Source organism: Plasmodium malariae (genome assembly GCF_900090045.1).
Source record: "Plasmodium malariae genome assembly, chromosome: 1".
In the NCBI taxonomy this organism is placed as follows: Eukaryota; Apicomplexa; class Aconoidasida; order Haemosporida; family Plasmodiidae; genus Plasmodium; species Plasmodium malariae.
Genome location: NC_041775.1, coordinates 423717 through 439678, shown reverse-complemented (window position 1 = coordinate 439678; position 15962 = coordinate 423717). Strand labels below are relative to the sequence as shown.

Sequence of the window (15962 nt, the reverse complement as noted above, 5' to 3'; positions counted from 1 at the left end):
TAATAAAGTGTACAAATCGCGTTAATACATAAAGCATATGAAGTATATATATATTTATTGTACTTATATATTTATGCAATATATATTATATACGTACATATTTTTATATACTTTGTATTAATGTGTTCATACGTAACACAATTTATGTACCTTGTATATATAATATATATATAATATATATATATATGCACATATAAACATAAAATTTTTTACGTTAGGGTACTAATTTTAATTATACATAAAAATATACGTATTAAAATATATAATGTGTCCACGACTTTTTTATATAAATATTTAGTTAATTTTATATATTCACTTAAATTTTCAAGAACGATAAAGTTATTGTGCTCATTTTTTATAAAAAAAAAAAAAAAAAAAATACATATTATATATATAAATAATTTGTATATATATATATATATATATATCTAACATTTTATAAAGATATAATAATAATAATATTTAGTTTATGTACGAAGTGTTTAAAATTTTACCTATATTTACTCTTGAAAAATATGAGATTTTACACTTCATATTTTTTTTATACGTTTTACTATACATATATTATATATATATATATGTATAAAAAAAATAAAATTAAAATTAATAGTAATTGTTATATAGTACCATTATATATATATATATATATATATATATATAAATTTAATTTTTTTTTTTTTGTTTATCAAAGAAATGCTGAGAGTTGAACTAAAAAAAATAAGAAGAATAAAGCAAGAATAACATATATTTTATAGGAAGTATTATTTTATATATTTTATAAATTAAAAAAAAATTTGCATGTATAAGTAAAATTGTTCATTTCATGAATGTTATTAATTTGAAAAATATACATCATATATATACATATTATATATATATAAATATAATTTACAATATATGAAGTAAAATATATATGTATTAATATTATACATATCAATATATATGTTAACAATATATATACATATATATTATATACGTGTATAAATATATTTGTATTATATATATATATGTATAATTTATTATATATTTTACAATTTCAGAGGGGAAAACATTAATACCTATTTACTCACATATCTTGAATTAACGTATTTATAAATATAATAAAAGAAATAATAATTTAATATTAACGTGCATATACAGTAATTACGTATATATATATATACATGCATTTATAATATTATGTACATACTAAATCGAAGCAATATTTTATTATTCTGAGGAAGAAAGGCATTTCAGTGTTTCCCTGCTTTTTTTTATTCAATATATATATTGTTTCCTATTTTCTTTTCTTTTAATTTTATGCGTAGAAATATATATAAGGTATATTCTTCATTAAAGATTTATAAGTTTACGTCATATATAATATATAAATACATATGAAATATACATATATATATATATATATATATATATATATATATTTATTTATTTATTTATTGTTTATATTCACATTTATGTATTGATATACGTATATTTATATATTTTTTGTACGTATATAGAAAGATATATATAAAAAAAAAAAAGTTAATATATTTTATAAAATAGCAAGGATAAAAAGAAAAAAAAAAAAATGGTAAAATAAAATAAAAATAATAAAAAAAAAGAATATACGAAGAGTAAGAAAATTATAAAGGTCATCGATAAACAATTTTTGATGAATTAATTTAAAAAAAATTAAGTTTTATATTATATACATGTACATAATACATTTAGTGTGGTTTTATGCATATTTAACATATTACTGTTTTCATCACAAGGGAGAGAAAATAATAAAATATATTAAATATATAAAATAATATATATTATAGAATTTTAACTGTTGGAATGTGTAATTGTATATACTGTGCATATATATATATATATATATATGTATGTATACGTATAATGCGTTGTTTATTGGCACATATATATATATATATATATATATGTATGACGTGCTTATTATTTTACACATTATTAGTTTAATATTTATGTGTATATGTAGTTGTAGATGTTTGTGTGTATAAATATATATGTGTATATGTAGATGTTTGTGTGTATAAATATATATGTGTATATGTATATCTATGCATGAATATATGTGTGTTAAAGTATATATATTTGAATAAGTGTATGTATGCATGCATGAACATATGTGTGTATAATCGTATTTGTGTCGATATATTATACTTATGTAGATATATATGTGTGCGTGTGGGTGGGTATACATGTACAGTTATTTGAGCATATATTCGTATGTGCAAATATATTTACATATAGACATTCATAACCATATATACATATACACATTTATTTTAGCCTTTATTTGTTCTTCTAATTTAAATTTTTTTTTTTTTTTGGCGTCTTTTAAAAGTTACTATAATATAAAAAATGAACAACAGTAGTAAAAATACCAAAGAGAATAATAATAACAGCAGTACTAATAATATCGCTAATATGACAAAGAAGGATGAAAAGAATAGTAGTATAGCTAAAAATAATGATGACAGAGCAAAAGAAAATGAAAGTGTAAATGAGGATAAGAATAATGAAAGGAATACAGTTAATGAGAAAAATGGTAATGAAAAGGTGTTAAAAAAAATAAAGAACTCAAAGGATGATAATAGTAATAATATCAATAGCGTAATAAATAAGAGTGAAGAAAAGCAGGACGAGAAGGGAAATCAAGAGGATATTGAAAAGAATGATGAAAAAGTAGAAGATAAAAAAAAAAAAAAAAAAATAAAGTGGTAAATTCTGAACATGTTAATAATACTAGTAGAAGTACTAGTGTTAAAAAAAAGGAAGAACAAAATAAGGAAAGAAATGTCGTTACAGGAAAGGGAGATGATAAGGGCAGAAGTCATAACAGTAGCAGTAACAACTGTTATAAGAGTGGACCATCCCATGGGAAACTATCCAAGGATAAGAAGCAGATGACAAAAATAGAAAAAGATGAATCGTCTTATTACAATCATTTTAATAGCAATGATTGGAGGAGTAGTAATAATAATAATAATAATGAAGGCTCCAAGAATGGTCAAATTTATCATCATTCGAAAAATAGTAACATGAATAATGGTAATAGTAATAATAACAACGACATTTCCAATAAAGATATTAAACAAAGCGAATTTAACACTTCATCCGTAAAGGATTTAAATAAAAAGAAAAATTTCAACAAAAATGAGAACATTTACAGTAATAGTAATAGTAATAATAATAATAATAATTGTAACAGTAATAGTAATAGTAGTAATAATAATAATAATAATTGTAATAGTAATAGTAATAGTAGTAATAATAATAATAGTAATAATAATAGTAATGATAATAATAATAATAATAATAATAATAATAATAATAGTAATAGTAATAGTAATAGTAATAGTAATAGTAATAGTAATAATAATAATAGTAATAGTAATAACAACAGCAGCGGCGGCGTAAGTAATAATTACTCAAACAAGAATAATTTTAAGTATGATTATAAAAATAATAAAAACTACAATTTGAAAAATAGTAAGAATTACAAAACAATATCAATGATTAATAACAACAATGCATTAAGTTACAGTGAATTCAGTCCAAATGAAAGTATTATGGATCCAATGAATAACATGTGTATGTACAACAATAATAGTAATAGTAATGCTAATCATCATCCTAATTATGGTTATTTATCAAATTATGCATACAGTTATAATTATAACTATTGTGTTGATGAAAATGATAATAAAAATATTGACATGTCAAATTATTACAGTCCGAAGATGTATGGAGGTGCTACGGGTCCAGCAGGAGCCGTGGTAGCGTCAGCCGGAGCAGTTACGGATGGATACAATAACGAGAGCAGTTATGATATGCGTTATAGTTATAATAATATGGTAAATGACTTTTATAATTATATGCCTCTGAATTACTATTATTATAATATGAATAATATATATTTCGCCAACTCGAATTATAATAATAGTAATATTAATAATAATATGAACAATATGAGCAGTATGAACGGTATGAATAGTGTGAGCGGTATGAACAGCATGAACAGTATGAATAGCAGTATTAATAGTAACAATAATTGTTTTAACCTGTATCATGATAATATTAAAATGAAAAAAAATAAAAAATATTTATATGATAAAAATAAAAAGAAAAATTTCAAAAATTTGAATTCATCAACTTTGTATAATGAAATTAAAAATAGAGTTATTGAAATTTTTAAGAGGGAAAATATTATGTCAGATAATTATTTATTGTACTACATGTATAATAATGTTAAGTTAAGTATTGATATTATAGCGAAACATCCATATATAGCCCCCCTTCTAAACACTACCATTGCCAATAGTAATAGTAGTAGTAACGGTACTACCATTCTTGCTAACGTGCTAAATGACTTGAAGTGCATTAACTCGAATAAGAAGGAGGAAGGTGGTTCATCTGAGATAGACAAGCTTGGAGTAGTAGACTCCATTAACAGTTCTGTTTCACGTTCCACCAGTAACGTTAAAATGAATATAGCAAGTGATAAAACGATTCAAGATGGTACTATTCCGAATACGGTGCATACAACTACCTGCAGCGGTAGTAGCTGTATAAAAAGTAAAAAGTTGTTCAGTGATAATTGTGAAGATGAAACAAAGGTGCAATCGAATGCACAAAAGGATAAGAACGTAGAAGAGAAGAAAAGTAGTGAAAGTACAGGTACTACTACCAAAATGAGTGGTAATAAGGTTGGACCTGAGGAAAGGGATGAAACAGTTCTTAAGAAGGAGGACTGTAATGTTGTTACTATCGATGAAGGAGGAACTTGTGAAAACGACAAATTGATGAATAATGATAGTGATCGTGTTGATGCTCAGGGTGACAAATCGAACGATGATAAGGTACATCAACAAAGGAAGGACGATGTTTTCTTAGGTTGTAAGGGAAATGAAAAGAATGAAAAAAAAGAGGCAGCAGATGCAGAGGAAGAGGTAATAGTAGATGGTCATGGTAATAGTAAAAATGAGAATTGTAATATAAAGGATAATAAAAATGATGTTATAAATGAAAAAGAATCGTCCATAGAAAAGAAGGAAGATTTTGTTGCTGTTCATGATGTTGATGAAGTAGTAGTAGCTGTAGTAGGAACTAGTGAAGAAGTAAATTGTTTAAATAAAGTAAACGAGTCAAAGAATAATATGGAGGGGAACAATAGAAATGGTATTACGAATGTGTTTAGTAATAGCATTATAACAGTGAATGGTAAGAACAATAGCAAAAGTGGAGTAAAGAGCGGTAGTTCGAATGAATTAGCAAACAATTTAAAATTTTCATTGGATGAAGAGAGTAAAGACTTTCTGTTAAATTTAAATAATAAAAGGAATGTTATAATTATAAGGGACATAAATTCTCATTATATCAATACCATAAAATGTATTGTTTTGAGTTGTCCAAATATTCAATCAAACGACTTATTAAATATTAGGAATGATGTGAATAATACCATATTTATTACTTTGAGAAATGAAAAGAAAACAGAATCGCTAGCACAATTTTTAAAAACTAAATCAGTCAATGAGAAGAAGTTAAATGTGCGTATCAAAACTACACAAAAGATTCAAAGCATAATTGAAAACAACATACTCAAGACGGTGATAAATAATAATAATACCAGCAGTAACAATAATAGTAATGATAATAATAATAATAATAATAATAGTAATAATAATAATAGTAATAGTAATAGTAATAATAGTAATAGTAGTAATAATAATAACAATAATAATAATAGTAATAGTAATAGTAATAGTAATCATAGTAGTGGCGGTAGGGTAGTAGGTAGTGTCAGCGGTAACTTGGAAAGCATTGGATCCAACGTCAGAGGTGGAAATAATATTAATACCATTTCAAATGTTAATATAATAAACGCCAGTGTTAGTACCAGTGGAAATGTTAATTCTAGTGGTAATCATAGTGCTAGTACTAATGCTAATGGAAGCATTGTGAACAATAATACTAACAATGGTCATAACAATAACAACAACAGTAGTAGTTCAGTTGCAGGGGGTTCACATATTTCTGGTCCACCTAACTCTGTAACGCACAGCAGTAGTAGTCATAATATGAACTTGATGAATAATAATACTGGTGTAATGCCATTAGGAGGAGGTCCCAAACAATATCTTCATTTTAATAATCTATATTTTTTTCCGAATGCTTTAAATAGTTATGATAATAATATATATACGCATAACGGAAATAATGGTACATCTAACTATGATGCATATATGAATTATTATAGTTACACTATGAACAATCCATCGTATAATATGTTTACAAATATGAATGCATGTGACGCATATAACGCATATAATATGTATGGCTCCAACTCTTATTTGCAAGGAAATGAAATAAAAAATAAACACATGTATAACAATAAAGGGATGAAATATATGAAGGGAGTAGTTGGAGATAACAGTAATAATAATAACAATATTATACTTAGAGGAGGAGGAATGCATGATAATTTTAATCATATGGGAATGGTAGCGTGTGTAGGTTATTATGGTAATACGGAAAACAGTGGTAGTAATGTGTATAATAATTACAGCAATAGTGTATATAACCATAACATTGGGAGTAGTATGTATCATGTAGAAGGTGGCAGTATTAATAACGGTGGTAGTAACAATAGTAACAGTAACAACAATAGTAATAGTAACAAAAATAGTAATAGTAACAAAAATAGTAATAGTAATAGTAATAGTAACAACAATAATAATAGTAATAGTAATAAGAATGAAAAATATGTGGACGAATCGAGGAAATATCATCAGGAGAATGTTGTAAATGAAAAAAGTTCGTACAACAATAGAATAAACAAGAATTCTAAAGATTCTGAAAATAAACAGAAGAATAGTGTAAACAACAAAGACAGTAGTAATCCAAACAGCACGAATAATAATGAGGGAAAAGGTAATAAAAGCAGAAGCAGTAGCAACTGCAACAGCACCAGTTACAACGGAAACAACAATAACAATAACAGCAGTAGTGGTGGAAATACTAACGGAATGGGTAGCAGTAATAACAATAGCAGCAGTAATAACAATGGTAGAGGTGCCAGCAAGAAGGGTAGTAGTAGTAGTAATAGCAGCGGTAACGGTAATAACAGTAATAGCAGTAACAACAATAGTAATAATGGCAGCGCTAATAATGGAAGCGGTAATAATGATAGCGGTAATAATGGAAACAATGGGAACAGCAATAACAAAAGTGCTATGAAAAACAATGAGCATAATAAAAATTCAAAGACAAATAACAAATACAATAAAAAAGAACTAACCTTAAAGTTCGATTCGTTCTCAGTGAAAAACAAGTCGAAATCATTAGAAAGAAAAAATAGTGGAAAGAATTATTTTAACAAAAAAAATACAAAAAATGCTGAAAAAAAAGTAGGAGGAGGAGTAGCCGGAGCAGGAGTAGTCGGAGCAGGAGATGATAATGTAAATGAGGCATTAGATGGTACAAAAGTTATAACAAGACCAGAAGGAGAAAAAAAGAAAAAGAAAAATGATTACAAATATAGAGAAGACACAACAGCAGTTGAAGACACAAATGACGCAGTTAAAATAAAAGAAGGCGGGAAAAAAAAAATGGGTTTAAAATTAATGGAAGATGAAAAATACATAAATGGAGGAGTAGATGGAGAGCAGAATATTAATAACAGCAGTAATAGTGGTAATACCGATATTAATAATACACGTGACAGATCAAGTGGTGAAGACGAAATTATGGATAATAATGAGGAAGAAAAGTTATTTAACAACATGGATAAAAAAAACAATAAAAAAGATCTTAATGGAAAAAATGATTTTCACTCCTTTAACAACGATGTAAAGGATCATTCAAAAAATGCTGTTAAGAAAGGCTTTAACAGTAATAAATTTTTGCTTAACAAAGAAAAGAACAACAATAACAATAGCAATAACAATAGCAATAACAATAGCAAAAACAATAGCAATAACAATAGCAATAACAATAGCAATAATAATAGCAATAATAGTAGCAATAATAATAGCAATAATAATAGCAATAATAATAGCAGTAGTAGTAACAACAATAATAACATTAACGGTAAAAGTAATAGTAATAATAACAATTGTAGTAATAATGGAATGTATTATGATGAAAAAAGGGCATTCAAGAGTAAAAACAAAATTGAGGATATCAGCAACAGTAAGTACACTAACAACGGAGGAAATGGCAACAGGAACAACATTAATACCAATACCAGCTCGCAAAGTTTAAAGTACTCCTATGTAGATATTATGGACTCATGCAAAAAACTCACGAATGTTGATGCACCCCCAGAATGTATTGATAAATTAATGAAAGAGAACGTTTCTCTTTTTAGAAAACGAGATGACCAATTTTGTTGGAAATTAAATGTGTTTTAACAAATACAGTATTTCAAAAAATATGCAGAAACTGCATAAAAAAAAAAAAAAAAAATTCATGTGTGTTAGCCTTTTGACTATTTGCCTTTTATATAAAATACAACAACACCACATATATATATATATTATATTACCATTTAATTTTGTGTGTGAAAATAATGTGTATTTTATATATAATTTATTTGATTATAATTTTTGAATTATTTATTTTTTCACTTATTTTTCCTTTTATGCTTTTTCACCTTATCCACCTTATTACTTTATTAGCTTTTTGTTTTTTTCACTTTGCTTTTTAGCCTTTTTTCTTTTCTTTTCTTTTTTTTTTTTTTTTTTTTTTGCTTTTTTTTTTTTTTTTTTTTTTTTTTTTTTTTTTTTTTTTCATTTTTGCTTTTTTTTTCATTTTGTTTTTTTTTCATTTTGTTTTTTTTCATTTTGTTTTTTTTTTTCTTTTGTTTTTACAATTCCTTTTTTTTTTTTTTTTTTTTCGAATTTATTGAAGTTCGGATGCAGTACAGTTAACATAACAATAAAATAGATATATTTACGACTATGAGAGTATGACATACCGTTTACACTTTTATTTTTATATTACAAGGTGTTCAAGCAGTGAGAGCTGCATAACAAGTATAGCTGGTGCAGCTAATGGTGTAGTGTAGTGTATGAAAATTTTGTCATAATTTCCCTTTCGTATTATACATATGGCTACATTAAATTGTACGGATGTATGACTTTGCAAGATTTGGAAAGGATATCTCTAGGTTTAAATTAACATTTCATTATTTATATGTACATAATACATATGTAAAAAAATGTATATATATACATATTAACAAACATACATGCATTTACATGTGTTGTGCATGTTATGAATTTTGCATCTATATATTTTCCTGAGGAGAAATAATCTCGTTTAAGACTACGTGTTCATAATTTTTGAAAGCAATTTGCACATTTATTTTGCCTTTACGTTTGTCTTTTTACACGACAACTTTTAACACTTTAAGGAACTTAATGCTTTTTAATATATATGTATTAAGTTTACATATTTTTCACCAAATCATTCTAGGTCAACCTGTGATTCATGTCCATGATGGTATAACCTATTACTTAGCATATATAAATAGTAGCTTATCAAAACGGTGTTATGCTATTACATTTTAGTAATTTAAGAAAACTGTTATTATTAATATATTATATGTTGTATGTATATCAAGCAAAAAGAAAATAAAATCTTTTTCAGTATACAATTTTATTCCAACATTTCATACTGTTCTTCGCGTGTTATGTACGAAAAGGCGTATATAAGACTTTTTTTTTTTTTTTTTTTTTTTTCTTTGCAAGTTGCAAGAAGCATTAATTATTTTATCGTTTCATTTAATGCAGTAATATATAAAATATAACAAACGAATTGAGGTGTAAAGGAATATAACATGGGTGGTGCGTCTGATTATATATATATATATACCGTCAGAATTCTTACCATAACTCAAATTGAATACGTAAAAGTAGATAGAAATTTATTTTATGAGTAAATATAATGATAAGGATATAATATAATTATATACATTTTATATTAAATTTTAAAAGATGAAACTCGCTGAATAATACAGATAAAGCGATAAATGCTTCCACGAAATGTAGATTTCGTGAAATAAGGCATATGTCATTGTATATGTATATATACACACTATAAATACATACAAACTTAGTTAAATACATACCATCCTTATAACAGTACGTACGTATGGATATATGTATATATAGCTTATCAATTTCACCCTAATTTGCTTAATTATTCAAAAGATGAAATACCATTTTATTATCTACATTCATTTATCCTATTTCGCGAAAAAATACATAAATTATGAACAGGTCATATTTTTTATTAAAAAAAAAAAAATTGAGGGATAAAGGGGGAGGGAGTTTGAATTTTGAGAAAAATAAAATTTTTTTCATAAAAGTTTTCTATATCGTATATTTATATTTGCATACGTACAATATAATACCGAAAAACTTTTTTGTTAAAAAATATTTTAAATACTTTTCATTAAAAAACTGTATAATATTTCATTCAGTTAAATTTAACTCTTGGGCGGAATTTGTTTATATATATATATATATATATATATATATATATATATATATATATATGTTTATCTTAGGGCATTGCCATTTTTACTAGTAAGGGGAATAAAAAAACTTGTATACCCCCTATAGCGACAACACAGGATAAAGGTGAATTCATGATAATATACATATATGTGTGTATATATATATAGTATATAATAAATAAATCTGTTTTAATGTATTATTATTATTATACTTTCCCTGTAGAAGCTTCCACTTGTTAACTTTACTGTTTTAAGGCGATGATTAAAATTTTGTTTCTTTTCCTGTGCACTTGGTTTTTTAAGTAATACTTTTAAATGAAGAAGGAAACAAAGAAAGCGGGAAAAAACAAAATAATAAAATAATATAAAATAAAATAAAATAAAATAAAAATAAAAATAAAAATAAAAATAAAAATCAAAATAAAAATAATAAAATTACTAATGATATTTCCTTTAATAATAGATTTATTGCAAAAATATAAGGAAATGAAAACTATATTCTGAATAAATTTATGCACATATATCATATAAAATAATATTTGTGTCATATTACACGTTTTACTTACATGCAACAAAAAATTGTAAAGGAATAAATATTTTACATGAAAAGTAAAGCAAGCTACCCAAAAAAAAAAAAAAAAAAAAAGGCATACATAATACCTCTTCACATTCGCTGCTCGTATATGTATATATATCAAGTAACGGTATGAAACAATTCATTAAAACAGTTGCTTATAATATTATATATATACAATATGTACTGATGATTAACTTAAGCACAAGAAAAAAAAAGAAAAAAGAAAAGAATATTAATTTCTTGAATATAATTCACAATATATTTTTAAAATTGTGAGTATAAAGAGGAAGAATATTTAGATTCAGTTAAAAAAAAAAATAGCATCAAAGCAGAAAAGGATTAATTTTTTTTGAACGCTAAAAAGTCAAAGCATAATATAGCACATTTTAAAGTATGCCTTAATTTTACATTATACATATATGAGTATATATATTTATACGCTAACAATTATATATATATATATATATATATAAATACGCGCATAATAAAATTTACATAAATATATAAATAGTTAAATACGCGTATAAACATTTTGGCACGAAAGAATGGGTAAGGCAGGCAAGGGAACAGGATCCTTTGGTAAGCGAAATGGGAAGAGTCATTTTCTTTGCATAAGATGTGGAAAGAGAAGTTATCATTTACAAAAAAAAAGATGTGCTTCTTGTGGCTACCCTAGTGCTAAAAAAAGAAAATTTAACTGGTCAGTAAAAGCAAAAAGAAGAAATACAATGGGTACTGGTAGGTTAAGATATATTAAAACTTTGAGAAGAAAACTGAAAAATAAATTCCCTGAGGGAAGTACACCAAAACCTAAGCAGAGATGATAAGAAGGATGATATATAACTATTTCGTTGTTTAAAACTTATGTGTATCCAGAACGTTTAATAGAACTATAAAACCTGCATATGCAATGTATTGTAAGTGAAGCAGCTTTAGAATAGTATATATATATATATATATATATATATGTATGTATGTATATATACATATGTGTGGTTATCACCTTATATGCTCCATTTTTGCTTTTACGTGATGTGGTGGGACAAATAAAAAGCACCCAACGAGACGTTAACTGGTGTTTGTATATGTACATGTGTAAGTGTTCATCAGAGTTTTGTGGAAGAGAGCAAATTAATACAGTACATAAAATTAAACTATTTAATGGATTGTCCTTATTTAATTGTACATATCTACTTGGTATAGTATTATTTACGTCAGTTTGGTCAAGGTGGATATTTTTATTTTATTATATTATATATATATATATTTTTTTTTTATTTTATTAAATTATATACATATTTTTTTTTTCTATTTCATTATATTTTATACTTTTTTTTTCTTTTTTTTTTTCTTTCATTTCTTCCCTTTTATTTTGTATAAAAGCTATTATAAAATATAATTTTGTTTATATTTGTCATTTTGACACGACAATATTCATGACTGTTTAAATTAACTTATATTCAAAAAAAAAAAAAAAAATTATAACGCAACGTAACAATGCTTTAACATTAACTGAGTAATTTTGAAAGCTTGCATAGCATACTGTAAAATCAAGTTTATTGGACAATATGTTATATATGTATTATGTGAATATATATAAATAGAGATGAATAGTTTTTGTTCTCATAAAAATTAAGAACGTATTACTTAATGCTATGTTACATGTACTAAGGACTGTAAAATGTGTTACTTTCCTATGTAGAATAATTTGGATGTTTAGTATTTTTCAAAAAAAAAAAAAAAAAAAGAATAAGGCTAAAAATGTGTTATTTCAAATCGTTTATTTTTTCTGCACTCGGTTTAGAAGAAGGTCAGATATCTGGCATCGTCCAATCTGTAAGATTGGGAAAAGAAAATTGTAGAAATGAATCAGGAAAAGAGAGTAATAAAATAAGAAGACAAGTAAAGAGCATAATTGCAGTACAAGTGTGTTACGCTAAACCATTGTAAACTTTTATTCAAAAATTAGTGTGCTACAGGGGAAAAAATGTTAAAGTAAATATATTATTTTCCGTTTGTAATTTTTTTAGGAGTTATCGCAGGGGAAAGCACACGCAAAAATACAAACACACAAATATAAAAACATACATACGTATAAATTGGTGCTCAAATATTATAACTAATATATCATTATTTTTTATTTTTATTTTTTTTTTTTTTTATAAGCATACCTCTCTGATATTGTACTCTTTATCAAAAAACAAAACTTTTTTTAAAGGTTCAGTATTACTCTTTTGTCCATTTTTACTAGTAGCTTTCTTACTGCTTGTGGTATTATTGGTATACTCTTTACTTGGTAAATTTTCCTTATGACCATTTTGATTTATTATATGTTCACTCAAAAATTCATTTTTCCGTAAAACTTTTTTTCGAACATCTATGATGATTTTTTTTTTTCGTTTCTTTCTTTTTTTAACCTCTTTTGGATTGTCCTTATTGTTAACATCTTCATTTGATGTGGTATTCATTTTTATTTTGTACTGTTCAAGGTTTTTCTTTTTTTAACAAGTTATAAGAACATTATTGTTAATAATTTTTTCTCATCCAGTGTGTGAAGGGTTACCTGAGTCAGCCCAAACGGGTACGAATACGTATATATGTATATAAGTAAGCATATACATAAACACATATATATATATATATATATATATATATCCATATAATATGATCATACACCCATTAAACAGACATACTACTAGTACATTTTCTGCACTTTAACATAACACATATACCCCTGGTCTATATTCATTTAATATAAAAAAAAAAAAAAATTTATTTAATTGCAACCAAATTGATAAAGTATGTTTTAAAATTTGTAATTCTTTTTTAATTGTAAAATAACAACAGATTTTTTTTTATATAATTGTTTGATAATAACTCTTTTTTTTTTTATAAATGTATAACAACTCTTTTTTTTTTTTATAATTATATAACACCTGTTCTTTTTTTATAATTATATAACACCTGTTCTTTTTTTATAATTATATAACACCTGTTCTTTTTTTATAATTATATAACACCTGTTCTTTTTTTATAATTATATACATGTTCTTTTTTTATAATTATATAATACCTATTTTTTTTTATAGTTGTAAAAGAACAAATTTTTTTTTTTGTTTTACATAGTTGTATAACTTTTTTTTTTTTTTTTTTTTTTTGCAACAGAACCAGTACACACACACACACATAAAGGTAAAAATTATAAGAAAATGTGCAAAAATATATGAAAAAAAAAAAAAAAAGAAAATATAAAACATAAAACATAAAACATAAAATATAAAACATAAAACATAAAACATAAAATATAAAAGTGTAAATAAGTATATACAAAAAGGTAAATTTACTTACTAATATTTCCATATTTTTACTATCATTTTTAGTTGTGTTTACTTAATTTTAAAACATTTAAACTTGGAAAATTTTTGCTTATATTAAAAAAAAAAAAAAAACTATACCTTCACATGTGCGTTACTAACTCTTCCTATCCTTTTTTTCAATGGTATTATTTTTTTCGCTTTCGTTATAACATGCACGGAACGTCTTTAATTCATTTTGGCACATCGGCCATTTTCTACACAAAATCGTGCATAGATTTACATATATGTATATATATATGTGTGGGTGATTATGTATACATGTATATATAATCAAGAATAGTTCTTCTGTGTCATAAGTTGCTATGCACGATGATTAGACCTGTTATATTTGTCCAAGCACTCCAAGAGAACATTATACTCATTTTCGCATTTCTCCTTTTCAGCCTTCTCGTCTACTTGTTCGTCTGATAAAGTAAGAATAAAATAAAGTTTAAAAAAAAAAAAAAAAGAAAAAAAATTTTGCAAAAAAGGAGAGTGAAAAAAAAAGAGCCATGAAGGGAGCTAAAATGAGCAGAAGGTATGATATGAAAGAAAATACAGAAAAAATAAAACAAAAAAAAATAAAGTTAATTGTGAAACCTCAACGTGAAGAAATAAAAAAAAACCGGTAGAGGCATATATGATGATGACTTATATTGCTTGCATATATATATCACCTTTCAACATTGCTACGGAAAAAGCTGAAGCATTTAAAAAGCTCTCAATAGATGAGGTCATATTTATCTTAGCTGTACATTCACACCCTTAAGACATGTTATTCTGAAAAAAAATGTACTATGTAGTACTGATGCTATTAATATAATCGGAACAACTTCTCTTACTCTGTTAACTTCTAATCGGATAAACTGCAAAAAGACTACAATAACGCTACAATAACGCTGCAATAATGCTGCAATAATGCTACAATAATGCTACAATAATGCTACAATAATGCTACAATAATGCTACAATAATGCTACATATAAGTGTATACATGCATACTCACACAAGCAGAGTAAAACTTATACATGTGCGCATATACGCATGTGCTTGGGTTTATATATATTTCACTCACATAAGATTTCAATTTAATGTATTTTTAATTTTAAAAAAATATATGTTCTCTCCTTATAAGGGAAAAATGCAAGGAATATACTTATGGAATACGTAGTGCTATTAAACATTTAAGAGAAACACCAAAAAAAAGGAAAAAAAAAAAAAGTAAAATAAAATAAGTAGCACTGTATGATTTAAAAAAACAATAATAATAATAATGATAAGTAGCACTGTACGATTTAAAAAAAAAAAAAAAAAAAAAAAAAAAGCACGTTATAGTACACAGAGATTAATTTACGGAAAAATTATATGTAACTTGTTTAAGTGCATTTTAACGAATGAGCTGAAAAATGATGCTTACGATGAAAAAGAAGCCTTGAAATATGTACACAAGAATGATCTAAATTGAGAGGAAGTTATATTTTCAAATTTTGCT

At 24.9% G+C, this 15962-nt stretch overlaps 4 protein-coding genes across 4 annotated transcripts; 2 read left to right on the top strand and 2 right to left on the bottom strand.

Annotated features, from left to right (window-relative positions):
- Positions 1-2370: 2370 nt before the first annotated feature.
- PmUG01_01018000 (conserved Plasmodium protein, unknown function) lies at positions 2371-8426 on the top strand (the record flags this gene model as incomplete). The annotated part of the gene is given in 2 exon segments (XM_029007944.1): positions 2371-2712; positions 2727-8426. 2 exon segments carry the CDS (start codon positions 2371-2373, stop codon positions 8424-8426), a joined length of 6042 nt encoding a protein of 2013 aa, XP_028859974.1.
- Positions 8427-11659: 3233 nt separating this feature from the next.
- Positions 11660-11938, top strand: RPL37 (60S ribosomal protein L37, putative; the record flags this gene model as incomplete). Its single annotated transcript, XM_029007933.1, has 1 exon — positions 11660-11938. One exon carries the CDS (start codon positions 11660-11662, stop codon positions 11936-11938), a length of 279 nt encoding a protein of 92 aa, XP_028859973.1.
- Positions 11939-12894: 956 nt separating this feature from the next.
- PmUG01_01017800 (conserved Plasmodium protein, unknown function) lies at positions 12895-13582 on the bottom strand (the record flags this gene model as incomplete). The annotated part of the gene is made up of 2 exons (XM_029007922.1): positions 12895-12948; positions 13286-13582. 2 exons carry the CDS (start codon positions 13580-13582, stop codon positions 12895-12897), a joined length of 351 nt encoding a protein of 116 aa, XP_028859972.1.
- Positions 13583-14585: 1003 nt separating this feature from the next.
- PmUG01_01017700 (conserved Plasmodium protein, unknown function) lies at positions 14586-15157 on the bottom strand (the record flags this gene model as incomplete). Its single annotated transcript, XM_029007911.1, has 3 exons — positions 14586-14685; positions 14811-14895; positions 15148-15157. The coding sequence occupies 3 exons, from the start codon at positions 15155-15157 to the stop codon at positions 14586-14588; spliced, it is 195 nt and encodes a 64-aa protein (XP_028859971.1).
- Positions 15158-15962: the final 805 nt, after the last annotated feature.